Below are 26,788 nucleotides of genomic sequence, written 5' to 3'. Positions count from 1 at the left end.
ATGCGATAAGTTCATTACCATGGTTACACAGGCACCGGGCCAGACGGGTGGGAGGAAAGATCATCTGCTGAGCGCTTTAGACATTTGAACCCAAAGAAAACTTTTTTTGCGATGTGAAAAGTGATGTCAATAGGTTCTGCTGAACAGCAGTCGTGATGCACTCGGGCTCAAAGCAAGATTTCACTTCTACCTCAGTAGTTTTTGATCTGATTTTCTGAGGTGACTTCCTGAAAGGCTGAAACGAAAGGTCAGGTTATAAGACGAGCCGTGAAATATCATTTCAGTCACTCTCTTTTCAGGGAAGGCTAAAACCAAAGTACTTCAAGGTTTCAGACGTCACTTCTTCAGACACCAAACTACTTTTTTTTTTTTTTTTCAAACTTTCTTTTTAATAGGTGACAGAAAAACAGACCATATACTCACTCCTTTGCAGTATTTCAGTTAAATGTTCTTTTTCAAAACAAAATCCATTAAAAACGGACAATGACATATACATTTATAAGATTTATACCACATGTTTGAAGTAATCCTCACAGTAAAGCGATAACAATAAAGGTGGACAAAAGTCTTGGGAAGCAGGATAGATACACAAAATTGTGTACACTTCTAAAAGATAATCTTCGAGTCCCTAAACAGCACGTTGGGACTGATTGAACTTCCCATCTGGTGTCAAACCAATGACAGATCCCAGTCCTGAGCACACAGGTCCATGGCAGTTCACTGCGACACAAGACTGAATTTCACTGGCCACTGTTTTCAGTGTCCAAGCACATTTTTTAACTTCCTAAACTTGTTTTTCCCCATTCTGTTTTTATTCTTCAACAATTTCTTCCTTTGCATTTTGTTTTTCTTTTTCTCCAACTGGCTTTTCTCTTTCTTCTCCTTCCCTACCTCTTTTGTTGAATCTCCATTCAGTTCCTTTACCTTCTGCTTTTTGTCAGGCTTCTCGCTCTTTTTGGATGCTGCTTCATCCAACTTTGGGATTTTGGCCCCTTTGGGACCATCAGATTTTTTATTCTCAGATTTCACTCCGGCTTTCTTTGTGATGATGGCCGGCTCAGATTTCTTCTGTTTTAATTTCTGCTTCTTGCCCATCTTGCTTTTCTCTGGATTTGAAGTGGGCTTCTGTTGCTTAGATTCTGGTTTCTGGACCTGCTCGGATGAGGCTGCGGTCTCCATTTTAGTAGATTCTGCTTCATCTCCTGAAGAACAGTTAATAGATTTAATACCAGATCAGAAAATAAACAAGATGTGGAAACAAATGGGAAATGATTACACACCTGTTTCTTTTGGGGCAGTGGGGATGGTGTTAGACAGCTTCTTTAGCTTGGCCACAAAAAATCCATCCATGTTTTGGGAGTGAGGGTAGAATCGGCGAGAGAGTTTAAGAGAGGGATGGAAACGTTTTTCTTTGAATCTGTGGAGAGGAGATCATATATTCTAAGTGCACTTCATAATTTCTTTGGCAAATTCACATTACAAACTCAGTTTCTAGGAGCTCAGCATTCATTGCTGTAGATGGACCTCAAATAAGACCTCATTACCTGGTGAATCCCTCGTTGCCAAAGTCTAGTCCAGTGGGGACCAGCTTTACATTTCTCTTCTTCAAAGCATAGTCCACCACCCACTCATTCTCCTCTACCTATGGAGAAGACATATTAGATTAATTTCTAAAGGATCATGTAACACCGATCACAATATGACAAAGCAAATGCAGACTCAAAGAGCGTAAAAACTTTGTGAATTTTTGTTTTGTTTTGGCATTGCCATCATTTGTTTCTGATGTGATACTTCAAAATGTGCATAAAAATAGGAAAAATGGATACATAGCTAGTGTGTGCAACTAACCATAATAGAGCATGTGCAGTAAACAAGGTATCCGCCAGTTGGAGAATCAGCATTGACAGAGTCGATTGCAGACAGGATGAGCTCCTTCTGCAGGTGAGCCGAGCGAAGAATATCAGCCTCATCCTGAGAGACAGACAGAAAGTTTGAGTTTCAATGGAGAATGTACATAAAAGTACACTTCACAATAAAGGCTGGTCTTTAAAAGCTTCAGTATCAAATGCCACAAAGAGAAAATAATGTTACCTTGCCGGTTTTTACTCCTGGATCTTTAGAGATAACTCCGGTACCCGAGCAAGGAGCATCTAAAAGCACTCTATCGAAACCTCCCATCACCTACCATTAAAGTAAAACACATAATTGTATAGAAATGTATAAAAAAAACTGGATATATATATACCCAAAACAATGACACTAGATGAAACAACAAAAAGAGAGAGAACAGGACAGAACCTTGGGGAACTGTCTGCCGTCATAGTTGCAGATGACCGCGTTAGTGACACCGAGACGATGGATGTTTCCCACCACGCTCTTCAGTCTGTCTGCATTTGCGTCATTAGCCACAATCATGCCTGTGTTCCTCATGAGCTGAGCTGCATCACACAAATGATATACAATCTGGCTTCACACACTCTCAGAACATTTTAATATAACATTGTAGAACTGTCTGACTGTAATATTTTGTTGTCGCTGTACAATAAGACAGCAGTTGGCGTGACTGTGACAGAGAAGCATATGCTCACCCATATAAGTGGTCTTGCCTCCTGGAGCGGAGCTCATGTCCAGCACTGACTCCCCCTCCTGGGGCGAAAGCGCCATTACAGGCAGAAACGATGATGCACCTTGCAACATGTACTGGCCTGCCAGATATTCAGGAGTTGCTCCTGTTTAAAAGAGAGAAAGACAAATAACTTTAATTCTTTCAGTCTATGAAAGATGAAGAATGAAAAAATACATGTTTGTTTTGTTATGACACTGGAACTAACCTATGGGAACAGAAGAGTCATATATAACCAGGCCCACTTTGGACCATTTCCCCAATGGATCCAGGTTCACTCCTCTGTTAATCAGAGCCTGTGTTAAAGAACATGCCTTTAGATTACAAGACGCCTGTGAACCAGACTGACATCAGTATTTTTTTATTGTAGTTTTGGGATTTTCCCATTGGGCAGGCGAGACTGGTATTAAAATAGGGTAAAAATAGGCCTCAGATGTATCCCTTGTGACAGTTTTTTGTATACAGTATTTTTGATGACTGTTAAAGGGATAGTTCACCCAAAAATATGATGTTTATCTGCCTACCCCCAGGGCATACAAGATTTAGGTTACTTTGTTTCTTCAGTAGAATACAAACAGAGATTTTGCAGTCTGTCAGTCTTATAATGGATGAGAATGGGAATCACAGCTAAAATATACAATAAAACTAAAAAAAAGAAAACATACACAAACATAAACCTGGGGCTCGTGGCGATACATTGACATTTTTTACCTTTGATTCACGCAATGTCCGAACTTATGTGCGTTCTCAGCAGCAGGCTTGTGAGGTGTCTTTTTTATGCTTTATGGTGGATCGCAGACTCAGAAGTGCATTACCGTCACATATCTCTCATTTGAGAGAGATGTGGCAGTAATGCACATAAGTCTGCGATCCACCACAAAGCATGAAAACACCTCATGTGCCTGCTGCTGAGAACGCACTCAGGAGAGTACAGGCATTGCGTGAATTAGAGGTAAAGCGCGATATAAATACTGTACAGTTTCTTGCACAGACCCATCGTTTTGTGTCTTTACATCAATGTATCGCCAAGAGCCACAGGGTTTAATAATAATAATTATTTTTTTCTGTTTTATTGTGTTTAAGCCGTGATTCCCATTCACCTCCATTATAAGACTGATCGACTGCAACGGTTTGTATTAAAAAACTTTTATTTGCGTTCTACTGAACATCTTGGATGCCCAGTGAGTAAGCAGATAAACATCATATATTTTCATTTTTGGGTAAACTATCCCTTCAAAGTCAGCATAAAATGAAAATGTGCCCTATCTATTTTGCAAACGCATGTTATAGATATTTATGAATGATTAATCTATGCATTTTCTCGTTTTATAAATAACTTCGTTATTTTTATCAAAATTCTGAAAAAAGGTACAAAAGCTATCACTGGAATGGGACGAAACTTACATCTTTGTACCTCAAGTTTACATATTAGTAGCCAAAAGGTACAAAAGTGTAGCTTTTTTTTGAAAAGGTATTGTGCCCCAGTGACAGCTTTTGTACCGTTTGCGACCACTAGAAAGCTGCTTGGTTTAGAAGTGACCTCTGTGTGAGCAGGACACTACTGATAATTACAAACCATCTTTATCTGAGAGATTTCCCCAAAGTGCATGATCTGCATGCCTCACATAAGAAGTCTCATTCATGACGGCATGTCCAAAATTTTTAAAACATTTTCAATTAGGTGATTATTTCCTTTAAAAGCCAGCAGTATTGTGAATGACTAACAGATAGCTGATCTTTTGACACTGTTCAGATGTATCTCGATATGTTTGCATTCATTCTACAAATACACTGTGGTCACATGCATTTTTTAAACTAGCTCTGATGAGGTTCGAGTAACTGGATCATGTTTTGGATCCAATATTTCACACCGTCCAATCACAAAGCAGGTGCAAAAAGAACTAATACAAAATATCACAATATTTAAATGGAACAGAAATCTTTTCAGACCTGAGCCAAGTCTCTCCTCCTGGTTTTCAGGGTGTTGGTTCTGATGGTGACCGGCCTCTGAATTTCATTGGCCTCAAGAAAATCAATCAGCTGAAATTGAACATGTACGTCAAACGACACGTAAGAAAACAATTTCCAAAGCTTTACAAAGACAGTTTTTTTCTGATATAGATGTACTGCCAATTCATATAGAGGTGGAGGAGGTGTGGCCATCCACCCCTTCAGATCTTGACAGACACTTCCTGTATCCTGTTAGCATAGCCACACACCTTGTGAGGAGGCAGATGGGTGGTACTAAAACAGGAAGCATCTACACTTCAGCAACTGAGATGGTTAAAAACCCAGTCATGCTAAGTTACTCCTCATTAGCAGACACAAACACGCACCTCAGAGAGTGGGAAAAGGTCCATGAGTTTGCTGATGAGGAACTCGTTGTAGCTGTAGTAGGTGCAGAGGTCAGAGCGCAGCAGAGAGAGATACTCCGATCTCTCTTTACCCTCTTCTCTCTTCTCACTGAAGTGAGACAGCACATCCACATTATCTTTGATCCTCTGATGGATGGTCTGTAGGTCCATCGCTAAAAGACCTGCACATATTGAGACGGAGGGTTAAAATACACTTCTAGAGCAATGTAATTCTGCGGCTGTGAATTTCTCTAGTTGGACGACATACTAAGAGTTGAACTCACCCTCCTTCGCTCGATCTGCTGCACCTGGGAGTTTGAATTGTTCAGTTTCGTCAATATTTGCCTGTACAGTATCCTCTTCATCCTCATCTTCCTTTAAATCTTCCTTTTCTTCTTCCTCCTCCTCCTCCTCCTCATCATCATCATCATCATCATCACTCTCTGGTTTCACGCCTGCTTGTTTTTTCTGTTTTCTTGCAGCTTTCTCAATTGGCAGAAGCTGACAGGCCAAGTAATGATGTGATTACAATAAGGAAATGGCTACGCTTCGAATACTATGCTGATTGTTTTTGATAGTATTTATAGTGTATAATAATAATAATATATGATAAAAGATATTTCAAATGGTAGTATGCTACAATGCTGTCATAACCTCATTTTATTGCATATTTATTTTGTGAAGTGACTAAATGTATTTTGACATTATTTCTGGTTCATCTCACATGCAAAATACAATATATATATATATATATATATATCCCCTTTTTGACATGAGAAAGGACAAGATTTCCTCTATACAAATGTTTTTCACTGCTTGAAATCCTACCTCTTCTCCATCGCTGTCTTGATCATTGCCTTCATCAGCACCATAGTCATCCACCATATCTTCATCGTCATCATCCTCTTCCTCCATTTCCTTGTTATTTAAGCCCTCTTCATTATCATCATCATCATCTTCTTCTTCCCATTGGCTGTCACTGTCTTCACCTTCTTCAGATTGTTCAATCTTTCGCTTCCTCTGTGCTGGTTTAAGCCATTTATTATTCTCATCTGAGAATCCTGCAAATAGGAAATACTTCATTTACAGATTCATGGGTGCATGAACATTGTAAATCCATTATAATTCCATTTTTAAATGTTTAAATACCTTTCTTAGGCTTTTCCTCTTGTTTGGGTTCTTTAGTTACTTGGGCTCTTTTTACAGCTCTATAGAAATTTATTTTGGGAAAATAATTAATACAATTCACAAGAAATTACCACGGAGATACAAAAATACGACAAAAAAACTAAAAAACTAAATGTAGTTATTCATATGCAGTCATTTAAAAGAAACGTACCGTTTTCTCGCTCTGCTTGAAAGTTTTTTTGGCCCATCCTCTGCAAACAGAGAATAACCATTGTTTCAATATATTCTAAAATGAGTATATAAATATTGAATACATAAAACATGAAAATGTATCCCAGTAATCAAATCGCTCAGAGAATGTGTGTTTTACCATCAACCAAAAACTTGTTCAGCTCAGTTTCTGCTCCCTTCTGTTTTCTGGCCTTACGTCCAGGTCCTCTTTTCACCTTGGTGGTGGGGTCCAACCTTCTGCCCATGACTGACACCTACAAACCTGTTGTACGGTAATAATACAAGTAAACAAGAAGTTGATATTTGACCATAATAATAAAAACAAAAAACTTCATAATTAGGCCAGAAACAGAAACCTAGACAGTCATTGTGTAGATTGCCAGGGCATGCCCCATGTGGCTTTCATACTGTAGGATTACACTCATGTAAACATACTCATCTACAAAATTCATAGGGTTAACTTTATTTATAGTAAAATAGATGTCTAGGCTTACTTAATCGTGACAAACTGGATGATTTTCAGATCGGAGCGTGGAGCTGCTTCCACAGTTTTACACGTAATGTTAATATATTCAGAGGACCACTAAAATACAAACCCGTTATGTTTATATTATTGCAGTAAACTCAATACCATGTTTAGAAAATAAATATTGAAATGTATCTTGCGCAGCATTAACTAACGTTAGCACGCTACAAATTACGAGACTAATTTAGCTTACAGTGAACCAATAAAGACACACAAAAAAACATCAGATACTCACTGTTTAACAAAAACAGGTTCTTGCGCTTATTCTGAACTTTTCTAGGACACTCTGACAATAATTAGCTCTAATTTAGTAAAGTTGCCTGAGTACATGTGTCTCTCAGGTGCTATGAACTAGCGCACATGTGACTTCAGCACACGTTGCTTTTCCGGAAGTTGCTATCGATGCCCGATGGATGAACGATTCATTCTTTGGAGTCGGATCTTTACCTAATCCATTGATATATATATATATATATATATATATATATATATATATATATATATATATATATATATATATATATATATATATATATATATAATTTTTTTTTTCTCGGTGAACCGAGGTTTTAATTAATATGCGAAAAGTAACTTTAAATACCGAGCAACACACACGTAGGAAAAGGATATTGTTTATTTTAAATATTTTTTTAAAGAACAGTAATATACAATGTTTTATTAAGAAATTACATCAAAATAAGAATAAAAAAGAAAAGGGTAGAATAGAATATAATAATAAATAAAAAGGTGTAAAAAGAGGTATAAAAGTTCAAAACAAAGACACAAGATATACACATACACACATATGCATGCAAATTCAGATAACCAGATAAATAGGCCTAACTTTATATTACAAAGTTCACAAGCTTTCAAAGTTTTTACAGCTTTCTTATTGTGTCTCTGATACGGTCAATATATATTTCAGTATACAAAACCATAACACCGGGTTTCTTATTAGTAAATGTACTCTTAAAAATGTGAAATTTGGTCACTGTATAAGTAAATTAAGTAAAAATACTGTTCTTCTAACACGTGGAATTGCTGATTCGTGTTTTAAAGATTCTTTACACCGAACTGTTCAAAGGAACCGATTCCCACAAAAGAATCGGACTTCCGATCACTACTTCCGTCGCGCGCATTCTACGAAAGCAATTCGCTACTTGAAGTTGTCGAGCTCATGAGTTGCATGACACTCCAAGAAGTTAAATGAGTGGAACTGCTTGATCAGATAAAGCTATGGAGGACGAGTGGGAGGAGGAGGAGCAGCTGGTTGTGGCGGAGCTGTCTGGGATGATCAGCTCGGATGTAATCTCCAGTCGGCAGGGCTCGTGTAAGATCGTGGACATCGACAGCGAGCAGCCCGTGATGCAGCTGGGCCACTATCTGTTCGCCGGAGAATACGAGGATGCCATCGGAACCTGCGTGATCTTTGAAGAGCACGGTTCAGCTCTTAAATACAAATGTCACACCATGAAGAAGCTAAAGCTTCAGCGGACGTTCCTGTCGGAGAGGAAGGAGGACGAGCCCGTCTCTAACCAGATAGAGCTGCTGGCTCTCCACGAGGAAGAGTCGTTCGGCAGGAAGAGCGCAGTGTGTCGCTTCCTGGATCCCACAGACACTGATCAGCCTGTGCTAGACGAATCTAAAGACTGCGAGGATGCAGAGATGAGCGACGAGTCAGCGGATGAGACGGAGACTGATGCTCGAGACACGCTCCTGGAGAAAAGCTGCTCTCTACTCACCGACACACAGGAGCAGGACGAGGGCTCTTAAAATACTGCTTTCTGATCATCTACATACTACTGCATGTAAACATACGCGTTCTGGTGCTTAATAAAAGTGTTTTTTTATTTAGTGTTTTTATGTATGTGTTTGTCTCTGCGTATTACTATTATTATTTTTTTATTAAAGCATCCATATATCTATCTATCCAATTTTAAGTTATTCAAAGTGGTTCGCTACTGAATAATTGAAGTTAAACTCAAATCAGCATGACATGGATTTTGATTATATATATATATATATATTTATTAAATGTTGCAACAGGATCTTAATTTTTGTGTTGAGAAAAAATACAGTTTTGGACATAAGGTATTAAAAATATATTAAAGTAACTACAAATGATATAAATATATATATACAAAATATCTTTAAAGTTAATTCCATGTGGAGCATGCCTCTAGTCCGGTGTAATTTTCTCACCTTTACCCCCCTCCCCTCTCGCCTTATTGCATCTCTGGAAAATATTAGATGGGAAATTTCTCAAATAATTGAAAGATTACAAATGTATCTCAACTTGCGAAAACCTTCAGCAGGAACTGAACTGCAAGAACTAATAGAGCCTGAAGCCTGTAGAAAAGCCAAAGGTGTCAATGGTGAAAGAACAAGGAAAACATAGAAAACAACATCAAGCCTAGACGGAAAAAACAACATCTAAAAGCACATTTGATGGTCAAGGAAGTTTAATGGTCCGGAGCCTAAACATAGGAGTTTTTTAAATCTTTCTAAATGTATAGTGAGAATAGAGAATACAAGATTAAAGATACAGTACAACCATAAGACAACTGTGATAAACCAGAACATGTCTAAAAGCGAAGAGACGCTTAAAAAGAGAACTTGAAAATAACATTTCAGAATAATGCTCAATAAAACCTGGTGATTGCAAAAGTCTGGAAGTTACAAATCATTTCATATTCTCTAGAAGGGAATTTATTTTTAATGATAAAAAACCTTCAAAGACAGACCTGATGCGAACTTGGGGTTGTTAATCAACGGCACATTTTTAAGAACTGAGTTTTAAAGCAGAATTCCTGTTGATAAATTACACTGCACGTGATTACACACACCAAATCTCTCAATCAGAGCCACAATTTGTAATTTTTTGCCACTCCCACGAAGCACAGGGAATAACATGATGCTCTCGCTATGGAAGTAATGATTGGAGGTCCGATTCTTTAGTGGGAATCGGTTCTTTTGAACAGTTCGGTGTAAAGAACCTTTAAAACACAACTCCGTAGTACTATTTTATCTATCCTAAACGCTGTTGCTATTCATGTAAACAACTTTGAATTTATATTTCTCCATTTTTATTGTCATTCAGAATGCTTCATGGAATTGTAGTTTTATTTATGGCTTACACTCCTTTAACGTGGACATTTTGAATAGAAAAAGAAAACTTCCAGAAACCAAGGCTGCTAAAAATGTAGCCCGCTGTTGCACGCTATTGTTCACTGTAAGGAGAATAAAGACAAAGTGTTGTTTCACACATGTAAATCTGGGTTTATTATTAAATGTATAAACTTATACAAAATGAATCCAAAGTTAAATACCCCACACTTTAAAGGGTATGCTGGTTTGCGTCAGTGTGAGTTTAAATTGTATTATGAAATATTCTCCTCTGTTGTCCCGTCATATAACACAATTTTTGCTCCAAGGAATGGATTGTATACATACACACATCACAGTCCAAAGATCTGTTCCTGGCAGTTCGTAACAGTCTGGTTTGGTCATAACACTCCCCAAACCTCTTCAAACGCTGAACACATCTTAGCACAGGTCAGAGCTGCAGACAGAGGATAGTTACTGATGGACACCGTCTTCTCGGTGTAGTCGATATTCACCTACGAGAGGATGGAGAAACAGATCAGCGATTTACTTGAAAAGCAATGACATAATTCACATTTCTGAAAGTCGTATCTATGCATGGAGAATATCCTTGATTTAGCTGTGAGGAGAAGTGTATCAGACTCACTGCTCCATGTGCAAACGCTCCAATGACAACAGCGGCAGGTCCATCTTTAGGGACGATTGTTCGGGGACACACAGCATCTCCTGCTTTGAACGACGTCGAATATCGGGGGCATCCAGCTGGCAGGTGATCCGACACTGGATTTTTAATCAGCCTTAACAAGCGTTGAGGACCATCTGCTGCTCTCACGCTCAGCTTGTGCAGCAGCTGGACTATACGAGGACAAGTAGTGGTAAGATAAACGTACAAATGTTTCGCATTACAAACCTGTCCAAACTGAATGGAGTGAATTTACCCATTAGTCCACAAAATCGTGCAAAAGTGCGAGGAATTCTCGTCTGTGGGTTGATCTCGATCAAAGCGTTCTTCTCTGTGTGAATGTAGACTTGAAGCAGTCCAGCTCTGTTCAGAGGACTGTCCAGTAACATCAACAGGCACTGTGGGGACGCAGACAGGACATTCAGAGGACAGATGTGGGACAACGAAAAATCTCTCAGCTTTAAACTAAATTCATATGGGTTTACTTAACATAATATCTTTGCAAGACAGTTTTCTTCATTTTATTCTCAGTGACATACAAGTTAAAACTTATTTGTAACTAAAACCATAGTGTACCAGATCTATAATCTCTCATCAAAGTGAATGTGCAAAAATGTATAACTTTTTATCGCCTTTTATTAAAAGGAGCCTGTTGATAGTGAAATCGTTGTAACTCAGATGAAGAGCTTTACCTGATGAGTGATGTCAGGACGAATCTTCCCAGGGTCTCTTCCGCTTTTTATGATCATACTCTTATGTTGATCACAGTTCAGCAACTCAAATGTCTTTCCAACCTGCAAAGAGACACGTTCACATACGGTTAGGGGAAATATTTCTAACGCTCTAGTGTCAATCCAGTGGATAACAAACGATGATTCAGTCTCTGAAAAGCTTAGATGTCTTTTACCTTTACGGTTTCAAGCGTCGCTCCTTCCAAAACAACAACAAGACGCTTTTCCGTCATCTGTTCGTGCAAGCTTTTTTGCTGTTTTGCTTGTTTTGGGTCATATTCATCTAAATGCTCCAGACCACGCTTGTCTCCAGCGCGTGCGGCCATGTTGACACAGAACTACGGCGCGTCAAACGTCTTCTTCTTCGTCTTCTTATTGGTTTGTGGCGGGTGGCATATCCAACGTTAAGGTGCATTACCGCCATCTACTATACTGGAGTGTGGACCAGAGTGACTAACAGAAATATATATATAAAAATGAAAATAATAATAAAAAAACTCCCTAATAATAATTTTTTTTTATGACGAATCAAATGTGCGTCACAACAACACGTGTATTCAGATTGGACTTTGATGAAAACGTTTTTCCTCCTGATGTAAATTACCTATAGACCAAAAAGCACACATGCAAAAATACCTTTTTTAATGTTTCATCCAAATATAGTAAATTTCAAATATAAGTGTGACATTTATGATACATTCAGACTTCAGACCTCAAACTGTATTCACAACAGAGAGAATAAGCACATAATTATCCATCATTAATGAATAACAACACTTCTACTCTGTAAAAAATGCTCTCTTTCTTTGGTAAAATTTACCATAAATCTGGTTTAGTAACCAGTTTAACTGTAATATGTATGTGATATGTAAACCAGTGTAACTATATATATATATATATATATATATATATATATATATATATATATATATATATATATATATATATATATATATATATATATATATATAATTTTGTATTAGTCTACATTTCCTCCAAAAATTAACACTATAGTAAAAACATGGTAAATTTTGCTGTGAGAAAAAGTGCTGTGAGAGATCATATCCACCAAGCAGGTTTTAACTGTTCGTTATGTAGATGAGTTATCAAATGTGATAATATTGCTTAAATGTATGTGGCCTGTACATTACATTTATAAACCCATTCCTTAACAAGTGAAAATAAAAAGATTTATGATCTCTGGATTGACCTTCTCCTTTTTTTACTAAACAGTTAGCAGCTCTAATGGTTCAATAGTCCCAAACTAGCTCCAACAGGTCTCAGCGGAAAAGAGTTCCTCTCAGATTCAGTTCAGTGTTTGACTCTGACACATCTCACTAGGATGATTCTGAGATTTATACACACAGCTCAGTGGTTCAGGGCAGAAACGTTAGTTTGAACACAGGACTGTCACCAAGAAGGAAGGTTCAAAGGGCATGAACTCAGCATCACACGTTACCTGTAACATATTATTTGAACATTTTCACATGTGCTTGAGTGCTTCTGCATTTACTGACATGTTCTCAGTACCTTAGTAAAGGAGGAGAGGAACAGGTGAATGTAAGAGAGGCCGACAGAGATGAGTCTTCTGGATGCCTTGTGAAACTCTTCTTATAAGCCTGTAAAGAAGATAAAATGTTGTCAAAGAAAAACGTTGGGTTCATGGCTAACAATGAAAAGAGCATTGTTTTAGATTAGAGCAGGGGTTCTTAAACTGTGGTCTAGGGACCCCCAAGGGAACGTTTGGAGGTTTGTTGAAAGTTTAAAGGGGAAAATAATATAATGAATAATATAATAAATAAATAAATATTACAAATTAGATAAAAATAAATAAATAAAAAAGTAAATAATCAAACCATAACGAAAAAACATCATAATATAGTTCACCCCAAAATTGTAATTAGTTGAAAATTGACCCTCAGGCCATCCGAGATTAGTTTGTTTCTTCATTGGAACAGATTTGGAGAAATTCAGCAGAAGATAACTTTTTCACCGACTGATCCTCTGCAGTGAATGGGTGCCGTCAGAATGAGAGAAATTATAAAAACAGCTCAACAAACAGCTCATAATTGCCCTTTTCAGTGAAAAAGTCCATCCCCTGTTGTCCTTTCTCATCAAAATCCACCAAGATTTTTGTTTAGAACTCGTTTGGACTGGTTTCGCTAATAAATGGTGCTTGATCTGTGCACATTTGTCTCCTTATTCAGGCATGATGATTTTTTTTTTTTTTTTTTTTACTGGAGGAAGCATTATTATTGATTATTTTAGCCGGTTTGAAGTATAAAATAAATTGTTAATTTGAGTACTGGACTTGTGTATTACTTATGAACTACTACTTGAACTCTCATTCTGACGGCACCCATTCACTGCAGAGGTGGGACAATAATTAAATGCTAAATATTATTTGAATATGTTCCAAAAAAAATAAAATAAACTCATCTACATCTTAGATGGCCTGAGGGTGGTTACAATTCCAGAGGATAATCATATTTGGGGGTCCATGGAATAAAATATTGAAAACCCTTGTTTAGAGCAGGTTAGCTTACATCCAGTGCCACTTGTAGAGCAGAGAACTGCACCCAAACCTCCTGCTGTTGAGAGGAGGAAAGAGAGAATGTGCCGACCCGTCCTGGATCCTTGGTCACTCTGATAATGAGACCATATGCACATGCTCTCTGACTCTGTGTTGTTGGCCTGTGTGTGGACTAGTGAGGAAAAACATAGAAGGGGATTAAAAAGACTCAAACACTCACACATGCAGATTTAGGTTCATACTGACTTACTATCAGGGAGCAGAAGGTGAAGAAGATCTTTAGCAATCAGAGATCCCAGTGTGCCATAATTCACTGCCCTATAGAATATTGATGTAAACATTTTATAAAAAAAAATTTATGCATGCATATTTAAGCATCTTACATTCAGCGCATAAAAGTAGAAGAGTTCATTAAAAAAATTAGTCATAAAAACAAGGTCAAAAGATCAGATGTTGTTTACTATCATTCAAGTTACAAAATAGCACTATTTTACTAAAAGTGGTGCAAATCTTGAAATGTAATAGTATTTCCACTGAATATTCTGTTTTATACTGTATGATGTCACTTGATACCTGGGATATGAGGAATGGAAGAAGGGTGACACAAACATTCCAACAGGGATGATGACGTCATTTCCAGAGATGGATGGAGTGATAGATAATCTAGAGGCAAGGAAAGACAGAAATGTAAAATGGATGATGATTTAAATTTGGTAACAAATGTAAGTTCCCCCTATCTATTTTCTAAATGTATATTATTGATCTTATTTTGAACAAGTCATCCATGAATGCATTTGATTTATTATTTATTTACTTGGATGTTTTATCAAAATGTAATAACTCGATCTTCCAGACTGACTTTTCTAATCATTTGTCCACTTAAAGGGTTAGTTCTGCCAAAAATGAAAATTGGTCCATGTTTTACACACCCTCTAGTCATCCTAGGTGTATATGACTTTCTTCTTTCAGATGAATCCAATCGGATTTATATATACAATTGTTCTTGTTTTTCCAAGTTTTATAATGGCATGGGCAGGTGTTTTGGTTCAACAGTCCAAAAGTAGTCAAATAAAGCGCATCCATCTATATTAACATGCGCATCACACGGCTCTGGGGGGAGAAATAAGACCTCCTGTAGCATATAGATGCGTTTTTGTAAGAAAAATATCCACGATATAAACAGTTTTGTGTAACCTCTGCTAACTGTCATACGCACATTCCCGAGAGACTGCCTTTCCGGCGGATAACGTATGATGTAGGTGTAGTATCACGAAAACAAACATTTGTTTACAGGAGCAAAAGAAACCCAGCCTCCTTTTGGTTCATATATTTTTTCTTTACAAATCCTTGTTTTGTGCTACTAATTCGTGACCAGCGTTTTGTCTTGTTTCTCCGTTGCACTTCTGAATTCGCCACTAATCACCGGTGCTTACGCTACTCATATGTCCTACGTTATCATCCCAGAACGGCTTCTGTCGACGACAGTTAGCGGAAGTGAGAAAAAGGGGTTTATTTCGTTTTAAATATGGATAAGTGTCTTACCGTGTGATGCTCGTTTTAATGTAGATGTGTGCACTTTATTTGACTACTTTTGGACTGTTGAGCAAAACAAACATTTGCCCACTGCCATAATAAAGCTTGAAGAGCCAGGACAATTTTTTATATAATTCTGATTGGATTCGTCTGAAAGATGAAATTCATATACACCTAGGATTCCTTAGGGGTGAGTAAAATTGACTAATTTTCATTTTTGGCTGAACTAATATTTCTATGATCAACCACAAGCTCTCATTCAGATCTTCCACTATTCCCTATATTGTTTTTTTATTCTCGCTAATCCATTTTGCTCAGATGTGCATCACAATTTGGAAGAAAATATCTGTCACTACTCCAGTTATTAAAAAAATGTAAACAAATTAAGTATGAAACTAAAATGTGAATTAGTTAAAAATATGAATATAATACCAGTTAATACTTTTCTAAGCACTCTACATTGTGAGGGGGGTATCTCCTCGTCCACCACCAGTGTGCAGCATTCACCTGGATGATGCGACGGCACCCATACTGTACCAGTGCACCCACCACACACCAGTTTACTGTTGGAAAGGAGACAGAGTGATGAAGCCAATCAGTAGATATGGGGATTGTTAGGAGGCCAGGATGGTCATAGGCCAAATTTGGCCAGGATGCTGAGGTCACACCACTACTCTTTTTTTAAAAGGAGATCCTGGGATTTTAATGACATACAGTCCCCTTCACAATACTGGGGGGCTAGGACCCACACAGACCACAGGGTGATCACCCCCTGCTGGCCTCACTAGCACCTATTCAGCAAATATGAGAGCACTAACCCATCAGTCTGTGTACCATGTGAGAGCAGTCTGCTCCTGCTCTTCTGCTCCAGCACCAGCATCTGCAGGTAGTTGGGTGAAAAAATCCTCCTCATTTAAAACCACCTAGTGCAGAGAAGAAGATGGAGAACGAAGGAGGGAATTCAGGAATGAAAATGTTCCATTCACTACACTGACTGTTAATCCATTCATCGAAATTCATTCACCTCTTCGTAGAGATGGTTGAGTTCTGCATGACTGAGGTTATTTGTTTTAGCGGAGAGTCTTGGATTGATAGATTTTATCTGAAAAATATATACAAAATGATTTTAACACAGACCCATACACAGTGTCAGTAGGATATGTTTTTGTATATGATTCACATCATACCTTCTTCAAAATAAAGGCTGATGATCTGTCATCCCTCCAGATCAAATCTGTTAGTTTTTTCTCGAGGGATGAATAAACATCATGAATCAACTCTTCAGCCTGGCGGAGAGAGGAAAACCCTTGTCAAATCTCACGTGTCATTGCTTTATTAAATTCACATTAATGCATACTCTTTTATTCCTTCATGACATCCAATCAACATGTACCTCCTTCTGTGCATGTCTTTGTCTAATTGCATGAATGAGTAGAGTGTCAAACCCTCGCTCCGTCTGCTGAACGCATCGCAACCAGCGTGGCATCTCCTAAAATCATAAGACAGTATAAGTATTAGAAAATATAATGCAATCTGCAATGCTTTAATTCACATAAAAAGGCATTGTGGGTAATTCCTTCAAAGCAGACCCACCTCTTGTGTGTCTCCAGATGCAATGGAAAAGTTTCTCATTGTTTGGAAGAACCTCGAGTCCAGTGCAGGAACGAGTGTGTGCAAAAGATCATGATCATGTATGTATGAAGTGGACCCCTGCGGATATTTACACATAAGCACAAACATCTGTGTTAATAATCAAGATCTATTGATTAAGTATATTAATATAATAGTGACTTACGTGCCCATCATCTCATGCAGGATTTGCCATTTACTGATTGTCTGGGACATGTGGATAATATACGGGAGATTGTAGACTAAAACAAGATCTGATTGGCTGATGGGAAGAGGCTGAAATATGGCTTGTAGGCAAGCAAGCCAATCAATGGCTGGAGCCAGAGTCTGTGAAGCACAGAAAAAAATTATATCATCACACATCACAGGTACTGTATTTTACATGGGTTAATGATATGACAATATTTTTTGTCCAGATCTATTGTAATAAAAATATATCAAAAGTGCAATTCATTCACACAATAACTTGAATATATGTCTTTATGATGTGAATGTTTTTCTGATTTAAAAAAATATGTATTTATTTATTCATTAATTATTTTATTAATTTATATATGTGGCATAAAGTAAAAAAAATTATAAAATCATGGCTTTAACTGTGCTATTATCATAATAATGAAAAAAAGTCTCATTAAATGAATGGAAGTCTCTTATCTTGGAAATCTGCTTATTTGAAAAACTTCTGTCAGCCAAATCCAAGTCATGTGGTGTGACCAGCAACATAATTTGTTCAAGTGTTGTTATTGTTAACTAAATCTAAAATAAAATAAAAAATAATTCATGATATAAAAAGATTTCAAAGAAATGATAAAAGCACATACCAAAAATATTAAACCGTGACCAAAAATTTAAATGGCAACTAATAATAAAAAATAAAAGGTAATTGAAAAGCATTAGTATTTAATAAATACTATGATAACATTGGAATAATACTAAATTTACACTGACAAGATGCAAAAATATTAAGAAAAACATAAAACGAAATACAAAAATATGAAAGAGAAGACCCTTGGCTTGCAGACCCCCATTAATGGGTGTGAAGGTCAATATTATATGTACTATAACATTGTAAAATATCACATGATTTGATTATCATATGATGCTACTGCAAAATGTAGATTTATATAAATATTTAGAAGCAAATAACTATGACAAATATGAAAATAAGGAAAATTATTTTTACTTTTTAGTTTCCACATAACATAAACTGAAGTTTTTTTTTTCTAAAATGTATAAAAAAAAATTTTTTCCAAAACCAAATTGAATTTCCATATGAATTAAAAAAAAAAATTCTTATAGGGCAATCTTAATTTTTATTGAGCTATTAACATATGTTATAGAGTAAATCAGATTTCCACACAGACCTGTAGCTCTTGGATGGTATATCTGTTGTAGAGTAACTCCTGACTGAAGCGGTAGTGGACAGGGGTCGTGGCCAGAGCCAAAGTTGTGGCTAGAGATACATAAAGACCGCAGTGCTGAGTGGTTTCATTGGAGGGAACGCCCAAGAGTTTCAGGTACTGACAACACGACATGTAGAATGAACGCAAATACTGAGAAAGAGGAACAAAGACAACAATATTAAATAACCACTTATGAATAATACGTTGAGCAGAATGCTGTATACCCACCCAAGAACTTGCTTTGGATTTCTGTGTCTTGCTGTTCCAATCAATAGGGAACTGAAAATGAGGCTCATCAATCTATGGAAATGTACATGGACATTTTTATCCAACATATGAACTAGAGTGTAAAACAATCTCAAAAACAATGAAAAAATGGACCAAAATATTGAGGATTCATGTACACAAGAGCAGAATCCAAATTACTACTCACTAAAATGTCTCAAGGACGAAAACATCAAATGTATGTTCTTTCATGGAATAGAAAAGTATTTGATACCTTTTATCTAACAGTTCAGAGACTTCAGACATTCAGATATAAACTTGCAATTGCAAAAAAGCTTTTAAAGCTTTAAATCAAAGAAAGCAATTGCGTCTTTTTATCTTGTAATTACTTTTTATCTTGTAATTGTATTTACACACGACAACAAAAATGTAAAAGTCAGTAATTCTGTAAAACTTTTTTTTCTCAGAAATGCCATTTATATCTAGCTGTTCTGAATTAATACATCACATCTGAATTTGAAGAAAAAAAAGTAAACTGCGACATATAAATTCAGGATAGTAAGGAAAAGAGTTAGAATTGTGAGATAAAAAGTCAAAATTACTGTACCTTTTTAATTTTTTGTTGACGGCCATAAATAAACTTCCATACAAAATACATGTAATCAAATTATAATAAAATCAGTGAAATGCATCAAAACAGAAAAGAAAACGTTGCCCATGAACTATTTTACAGGGTCTTTACAGCATTTTATAACTGCTAAGACCCATTTTCTCAATACTAAGGTCTAGTCTTCACACAGTTCTCAGTTTAACAGTTTTGTAAATGTACACACACATGCAGATTGTAGGTACACAGAATTTTGATGGTGGTTGAGTGAAAAAAAAAAAACGTAATATGAAAGAAGTTGTCATTGAATGCATTTGTGCCAAAGCAATAAAAACTGATCCACATAGCTCATGTAGTCTGCTGTTCACCTAAGTATTGAAAAAACTGTAAATCATGCTACTAATCTCTAAATCATTCTACCAATTGCTTATGTTCTACCTAGATTAATAATCACCTTTATGTAGTGTTGATCAGAAGCCATTTGCTCTTCACCAGGCTCTGACACTACATACACACTGAAGAAAGGAAATGTGGAGTACTGGCTCATTAGCAGGGCGAGGGTGGTGTTAAAATCTGTCTGACTCCATCCGTTGGATACTGGCCAACCACCTAACTACACACACAGACAGAGAGCCAAAAGATAAACAACACTGGAGCAAAATCCCTGATGGAATGCAAGTGCTTTTAGTTTCCTTTATACTAAAAAGTGTTTGTACCTGCTGGAGGAGTGTGAGGAAGGGTTTTGAACCCACTTTCTCTAGGGATTCTGCATCCATGCAGGTCTTGAAGTATTTCTTTGCTTTCTGTTCTGCTGCACTTATAGAAGCACCCTCTTCAGGAGCCTCTGATCACACAGGGATCATACAGACTGAATATCAAAGATGATTCAAGATTGTTTTATACAATTATGTATCATAAATAACTACTGAGATTAACCAATAAATAACTTAAAACAGCCAAAGATGGCTTGCTGGTTTTAGTTGGTTTATGATGGTGCGCCAGACATTAATCCTGTAAATTTTTTAAATGCATCTTATTGATCTTATTACAAAAGAGGCATCCATGCATGATTCTTTTTTTTTTTTTTGGGACTCAAGTGCATAGCAATGAAACTCTGTTGTAATTGTCGGAATGATCACAGATAAGCAAACTCAAAATGATTGTGCAGACTTGAAAGTTGTAGGGACTTGAAACTTGCATGGATGGTAGTACTCACACTGCCTACAAGATGACCAAGGCTCGCCCCAATCAGGCGATACAGTGCTCACGCCCGACAAAATGCATGCCCCAGACTCAATCGTTGAATTTGAAAAAAAGACTTTTGCGAACTAGTCCTAGGTTTTTCGCCTGATCGGAAGTGCAGAAAGATTCTCTGGTGAGTGAATGCCAATAATTAAAAAAAAAATGTAATTTTCAACTCACTGTCGCAAAGGGGCGCTAAAACGTGTGAAAGGGGCTGGGACACTTTAGTAAACTGAATGAAATAAGACATCTTCACCAAACTCAGAACACTTACTGAGGTTACAGGAAAAAAATCACAGAGCTTGGTCACATGGTCACTAATAGGGAGAAAACATAAAAATGGCTATAACTGTGCAAGCATTTGTCCTATCAACATGAAAATCTGGGTGCATGGTCTTGGTCCTAAAGTATCTAGTATCGGTGTGAGAGGAATTAGAAGAGGGGTATGTGCGGAGGTATCTAGGCTAGGCTAGGCTAACGGCTAACCCACACAAGCCATCTACGTACGCTCGTTAGACAATAAACTGGACTACAATCGATTACTACGTTCAACTCGGAGGATGTAAGAGACTGTTGTGTTTTTATGTTCACGGAAACATGGCTCAGCAACAGCATTCCAGACTGCGCTATTCAGCACGACCAGCTCAGCTGACGTGCTATAGAGTGGACAGAGCTCTGTTTGCGGGAGGAAAAACCCTGCGGTGGCAGGCTTTGTGTTTACACCAATGACGCGTGTAGCCGCGATACTGTTGTAATCAGCAAACACTGCTCACCCCTGGTGGAGTTTATGATTATTAAGTGCCGGCCGTTCTATCTGCCGAGGGAATATACTGCTATACTGCTCATTTCGGTGTACATTCCCCCGTTTAACATCATCAGCAACAGGAACGACACACTAAATGAAATGTACCAGCACATCAATGAGCAGCAGACAGCACACCCTAATGCTTTTCTCATCATAGCTGGGGATTTCAACCATGATGACCTAAAGAGTGTGTTTCCAAAAATACACCAACACATTAACTTTCCAACACGAGGTAATAACATTTTGGAATTTGTTTACTCCACAAAGAGAGGAGCTTACAAAGCCCTCCCCCTCCCCCACCTCGGAGCCTCAGACCACGTCACTGTCATGCTAATGCCTGCATACAGACTGCTCATTAAAGTCGCCAAACCAGTTCAAAAATAGATTCAAGTGTGGCCAGAAGGATCATCAGAACTTCTTCAAGACTGCTTCAACACAACTGAAACTCAGTGGGCCTGTTCGACTCACAACCCCAAAGGTCTGAGTGAAATTTGAAAGAAATCAGTCCCTGGGGGAGGCGATTTTGCATTTTACATAGACATAAAGGATTGTACTTCCTACATTTTTTTCGCACATACCCACGATATTCGTATTATGCAATAGAACTTCCATTTTTGTTACAAATTATTATTACTTACCTATAAGGCCCTAAATGGTTTATTCCACTCCACTAAAGGAGGTAGAGAGCTTTTTTGCATTTGGCTCCCAAACTCTGGAATAATCTTCCTGACAAAGTTCAGACACACTCTCTCTGTTTAAATCTAGATTAAAGACACATCTTTGGCCAATCATTCATATAATCCATCTCATAATCTTAAACTGCAGTTATATCTGATCAAATTCACATTATTATTGTTTAGCTTGGGTTGAACAAATAATTTTTGCTTGGTTGGAACAGCAGCTATGCTAATTATGTCTCTAATTGTTTCTCTGTTTCTGCCACGGGACACAAGCTCAAGTCTGGATCCAGAACACCTGAGAAGAGATGATGTCCACCCCTCAGAGGACTTCAGATGATGCCAACCCTGAAACAACATACAGAACTACCAAATTTTGCTACAAGTTTGATTGCAACATATAATAATTGCTGTTAAAAGTGTTCATCATTTGTTTGATTACTTCATTAACTGAATTTTACCGTACATTTCTGCCTTATCATTTGACAATAGTCACAACTGATAAAATACCAATAAATATATTGTAGAAATTAAATTTTCTGCAAAGCGGCTTTGCAACAATTAGCATTGTGTAAAGCGCTATACAAATAAACTTAAGATGAATTGAATTGTATTCTGGATAACTTTGCCTCTACAACCACTGCTGTCAATCAAATTGTTTGTAAAATGGTTCAAAAGATGTAAAAACCTTACTTTTGCAAAAAAAAAAAAAAAAAAATGTCTAAAGGAAAATGTAAAACTTCATGAAACCTGCTGAGCACATGCAACAGGTGATTCTAAACAAGCATGTAAAGTTTTAAGGGGATCGGACCACATCTGGTGCGATAACATTCATAAATGTTAAAAGAAACATCATATTTCCATGGTAAATCATTTGGATTTGCCAAAAATGTTTTTGTTTTTTATCATTGATTTATGATTTGGAGAACCCCCGCCTTCCCGACCAACAGTTCAGACAGGCCTGCTGGGAACAGCGAATGACTGGCAACTAAGGGTGGCGTGCACAGTGCTTGCTCATCAAGGTTGGGGAAAGGGGCTTTGCAGGAAAGTCACTCTGCAGGGCCTACAGTCTCCTGGGAATCACAGGAGCGTGCAAGAGAAGAACCATCAGTGCAGCATCAGAGGCTGCAGAAAAAGCCTCATAAAGGCTGTGGATCGGGAGGGACAAACAATGGGCGAACGCTTCTTGGACGCAGGCCGGGAACTGATCACTCCTGGTCGGGTCACCTGGGTGAGGGGACCCCAGGTACTGTCACTGATGATGTGTCCAAAAGCGCAACACAAGGTGTATGTAACAAATAAACAGTACAGACCAAAAGTTTGGACACACCTTCTCATTCAAAGAGTTTTCTTTATTTTCATGACTATGAAAATTGTAGAGTCACACTGAAGGCGTCAAGGGCTATTTGACCAAGAAGGAGAGTGATGGGGTGCTGTGCCAGATGACCTGGCCTCCACAGTCACCGGACCTGAACCCAATCGAGATGGTTTAGGAGTGAGCTGGACCGCAGACAGAAGGCAAAAGGGCCAACAAGTGCTAAGCATCTCTCGGGGAACTCCTTCAAGACTGTTGGAAGACCATTTCAGGTGACTACCTCTTGAAGCTCATCAAGAGAAAGCCAAGAGTGTGCAAAGCAGTAATCAAAGCAAAAGGTGGCTACTGTGAAGAACCTACAATATGACATATTTTCAGTTGTTTCACACTTTTTTGTTATGTATATAATTCCACATGTGTTAATTCATAGTTTTGATGCCTTCAGTGTGAATCTACAATTTTCATAGTCATGAAAATAAAGAAAACTCTTTGAATGAGAAGGAGTGTCCAGACTTTTGGTCTGTACTGTATGCTTAAATGCCTTACGAGCTTGAACCCCAGCAATCGCTGCTTAATGCTATATTTATTATTATATTTTTTGCATTATTGTAATCAAATTATTGTAACTTTTAATCAAAATGCCATCACTCAATCTTCCAGTCAAACAACAAACTTCTCTCTAGTGATGTATACCAGATTTCTCCAATCATTTAGTAAACCTAAACTCCACCCCTTTCTTACAATTGACTTCCATTTGTCACAATATGAAAGAAAATATTTGTTGCTATTTACATTACAATGCAACTTTTTTGACAAAGTCCCCCAGACCTCTTTAAAACCAACAGACCAGTCTGACCGTCAAGAAGACCAGCAAACCAGCTTAGGCTCAGGAAGATAGACAGATAGAAGCAGATATGGAACCTGAAGACACTATGAAACTGTGTCATTTGTTCTGTGTCAGGTAAAAACACAAGTGAAATTTCACTAACCTAATATTTCCTTAATAGTTTTCACTAAAGCAGTCTTTCTGTCTGGAAATTTGACTAGCTGTGCATCACTTTTTCCTTGAACATCTGTCTCTCTTCTCATCCTCACTTCCCTTTTTGTGTCCAGTTCTTCATTCTCTTCATTGGAGATCAGCTTGACTCTGTGTCCTAGATTACTGGTGGAAGATCCACCTGTCCCACAGGCAAACAGGAAGTAGTCACAGGGGCAGCAGAAAAATGTTAAAACTGTTAAAACTCTACCATAAGTTCTACTGTAGTTCATTGTTGCTAGGTTTGTACTTGATTTCCGCTGTGACATCCAGGGGTCTGCAGTCTTTTGCAGGTGGGAATAGACCCCCAAACATAACGCAGCTGCAAAGAGAGAAAAGGACAAAACAACCAATAGGAGCCTGCGGTTCTTGTAGCAGCCCTCTGGATTTGGTTGAGACTGTTCCTCTGATGTGGTGACCATTTTCTGTGGGGATATAAAGTTAGTAAATGACTCACTCTTTATGTTTTATAGAGATAGACGTGTTGTATGGAAATGTTCATTTAAAAACACAACTGGGAAAAGAAGGAATGCAACTCTTATGATGGACTGAAATTACACTGGCAGTCAAACATCCAACCGCAATTAGAGCGAATCCAAGAAATGTTCTCTAAGGAACATGAAAATGAAGAACCACAATTATTTCATTAAAAGTTAAAGTAGTGTTATTTGCTTTGATGTCTTTCACGTTTTAAAGCTGCAGTCGGTAACTGTTGACTTTCTAGCGGTTAATAAACAGAACTGCTTGCGTCTTGCGGAAGAACATCGTAGCCGGAACTACTTCTCTCTGTTTATGTCTATGAAGAATCACAAAGGTACTGGGTTACTCCGCCGCGGTACCCCCGAAGCAATCTAAAATAGTCAGAATATAAACACTTATTATAGGTGCACCCTAGTGATTCAGGACAAGCTAAAAACACGGTTTGGAAAATGGATTCATGGTGTACTCTCTTATTATATACATTTTTCTACATTTTGAACACAGAGTTACGGACCGCAGCTCTGATTGGTTGTTTCTTACCGGGAGCGGCGTATTTCTGCAAATGGCAATAGGACCACTGGGAGGAGAGAGAGGAGCTTGATTTTTTCACAGATTATCTGTCTCATATTCTACTGTCAGGAGTCAGGGCATAATGACAGTTTTTTTAATTTTATTTTTACACAAGTTACCTACTGCAGCTTTAAGGGAAAATGTAAATTTCCCTGTTTAAAATACAGCTTCTCATAAATTATATAAACACAGGAACATTACATTTAGACTTCATATAATCTTACATAAGATATACATACATTGTCTTTCTTCTTTTCTTTTCTTTTAATTGCTTACAAATATTAAAGCCTGTTTCCACCACTGAATAAAAAAATACATAAAAAATAAGAATTGCATAGAGGAATTAAACAGCACCAAGACTTCCCTTTGCAGTAACCTCAAGTTAAGTGCCTTGCATAGTGCACATTATTGATGAATAGAGGACATTGAACTGGTAATCTTGACTACACACCACCACCAATCAATTATATACTAAAAAACATCATGACATAAGGCATAACTTTAAAATTAAGGTAATAACTCTACAGCACACTGCTAAAAGTGCTTGGTGGTGCTTATATGGGTAACCCAGCTCGTGGTGTTTCCTGATCCCTTGCATCCCACCTTCTTCTATGACTACCTCTGTCCTATTAATAAAACCAGCAAAAGACCAAAAATGAAAGCCTCACCTGATGTACAGTTGGGTTATGATCCATACTGTTCTTCTTCTTTTATATCAGTTTGGTCAGGATTCTTCCAACATAATGCTCTTCCAGTGAAGCTTTCGATTTCGTCACACTGCTCCTTTTTCTATCTCTCCTCCGTCAACCCACAAGTCATCCAACTACTATCTTCCCTCATCACACTCTCTGTTCACTCTTTCATCGACTGATAAGCATGTAATGACATGGCTTCCCACAAGACCCCTCTCTTTTACACATACATAAACGGGGGCATTTCTAGAAATATTTCCCGAATCTCACCATTTCTTGAAATTATGAGGGCCAGAAGATGATTTTGCTCCAAAATCCATGAACTTGAAAGAGTCACCCAAGCTAAACTTGAGGAAACTACAAAACTGCAAGTACATTTTTTTTAAGTTCTGCAGTGTAGGAAGTGGCATAATTAATATAGATTTATATACACCTTCAATGTGGCATTTTACATCCAGATGTGGGGACCCCTGGCTATCAGTGGTGTGTGTGAGGCTGGGGCGAGCTGATAAGAAATGAGGGGGTGTGAGAGGAGCAAAACCACAAAAGAGCACGTCACACATTGCGTGGGAAAGAACTTGTTCGGAAGCAGTCACATGACAAAAACCATTAACATATGCAGAACTGTAAAGATACACATTCCTGTAACAAGGAAATGAAA

At 37.7% G+C, this 26,788-nt stretch overlaps 3 protein-coding genes, 1 non-coding gene and 1 pseudogene across 5 annotated transcripts; 1 reads left to right on the top strand and 4 right to left on the bottom strand.

Moving 5' to 3' along the window:
- Positions 1–423: 423 nt before the first annotated feature.
- Positions 424–7,254, bottom strand: nop2 (NOP2 nucleolar protein homolog (yeast)). 2 transcript variants are annotated; one of them, XM_026284268.1, is made up of 17 exons: positions 7,098–7,252; positions 6,831–6,919; positions 6,476–6,598; positions 6,317–6,356; positions 6,127–6,185; positions 5,806–6,038; positions 5,262–5,478; positions 4,960–5,159; positions 4,574–4,663; positions 2,832–2,919; positions 2,589–2,729; positions 2,299–2,438; positions 2,092–2,181; positions 1,849–1,971; positions 1,545–1,642; positions 1,281–1,417; positions 424–1,202 (listed from the first exon to the last, which is right to left on the bottom strand). In XM_026284268.1, the coding sequence occupies exons 3-17, from the start codon at positions 6,579–6,581 to the stop codon at positions 757–759; spliced, it is 2,208 nt and encodes a 735-aa protein (XP_026140053.1). In that variant the 5' UTR covers positions 6,582–6,598; positions 6,831–6,919; positions 7,098–7,252; the 3' UTR covers positions 424–756. The 2 variants fall into 2 exon arrangements, with proteins under 2 accessions (XP_026140053.1, XP_026140052.1); XM_026284267.1 differs by lacking the exon at positions 6,831–6,919 and having other exon boundaries at positions 7,098–7,254.
- LOC113116881 (small nucleolar RNA SNORA29) lies at positions 4,739–4,880 on the bottom strand. Its single transcript, XR_003294101.1, has one exon. It is a non-coding gene; the product is annotated as a small nucleolar RNA SNORA29 (small nucleolar RNA).
- A 737-nt stretch (positions 7,255–7,991) lies between the features above and the next one.
- LOC113116237 (general transcription factor 3C polypeptide 6-like) lies at positions 7,992–8,729 on the top strand. Its single transcript, XM_026284266.1, has one exon. It carries the CDS (start codon positions 8,099–8,101, stop codon positions 8,633–8,635), a length of 537 nt encoding a protein of 178 aa, XP_026140051.1. The 5' UTR covers positions 7,992–8,098; the 3' UTR covers positions 8,636–8,729.
- Positions 8,730–9,310: 581 nt separating this feature from the next.
- Positions 9,311–11,749, bottom strand: emg1 (EMG1 N1-specific pseudouridine methyltransferase). Its single transcript, XM_026284265.1, has 5 exons — positions 11,557–11,749; positions 11,342–11,443; positions 10,906–11,047; positions 10,614–10,822; positions 9,311–10,482 (listed from the first exon to the last, which is right to left on the bottom strand). Exons 1-5 carry the CDS (start codon positions 11,704–11,706, stop codon positions 10,369–10,371), a joined length of 717 nt encoding a protein of 238 aa, XP_026140050.1. The 5' UTR covers positions 11,707–11,749; the 3' UTR covers positions 9,311–10,368.
- Positions 11,750–12,381: 632 nt separating this feature from the next.
- On the bottom strand, positions 12,382–26,279 carry LOC113116235 (kell blood group glycoprotein homolog; annotated as a pseudogene).
- Positions 26,280–26,788: the final 509 nt, after the last annotated feature.

Source organism: Carassius auratus, chromosome 16 (genome assembly GCF_003368295.1).
Source record: "Carassius auratus strain Wakin chromosome 16, ASM336829v1, whole genome shotgun sequence".
Lineage (NCBI taxonomy): Eukaryota > Metazoa > Chordata > Actinopteri > Cypriniformes > Cyprinidae > Carassius > Carassius auratus.
This window is presented reverse-complemented; position numbering and strand designations above follow the sequence as displayed.

Bases quoted from the DNA above. Each gene is read 5' to 3' on its own strand.
- LOC113116237 (XM_026284266.1), top strand. From the start codon at position 8,099: ATGGAGGACGAGTGGGAGGAGGAGGAGCAGCTGGTTGTGGCGGAGCTG.
- emg1 (XM_026284265.1), bottom strand. From the start codon at position 11,706: ATGGCCGCACGCGCTGGAGACAAGCGTGGTCTGGAGCATTTAGATGAA. The intron at 11,048-11,341 runs GTAAAGCTCTTC...GCGTCCCCACAG, and splicing joins GTCCTGACATCACTCATCAG to TGCCTGTTGATGTTACTGGA. The intron at 10,823-10,905 runs GTAAATTCACTC...GTCCTCGTATAG, and splicing joins ACGATTTTGTGGACTAATGG to TCCAGCTGCTGCACAAGCTG.
- nop2 (XM_026284267.1), bottom strand. From the start codon at position 6,581: ATGGGCAGAAGGTTGGACCCCACCACCAAGGTGAAAAGAGGACCTGGA. The intron at 6,357-6,475 runs GTAAAACACACA...CTCTGTTTGCAG, and splicing joins GAACAAGTTTTTGGTTGATG to AGGATGGGCCAAAAAAACTT. The intron at 5,479-5,805 runs GTAGGATTTCAA...TTGGCCTGTCAG, and splicing joins AAGACAGCGATGGAGAAGAG to CTTCTGCCAATTGAGAAAGC.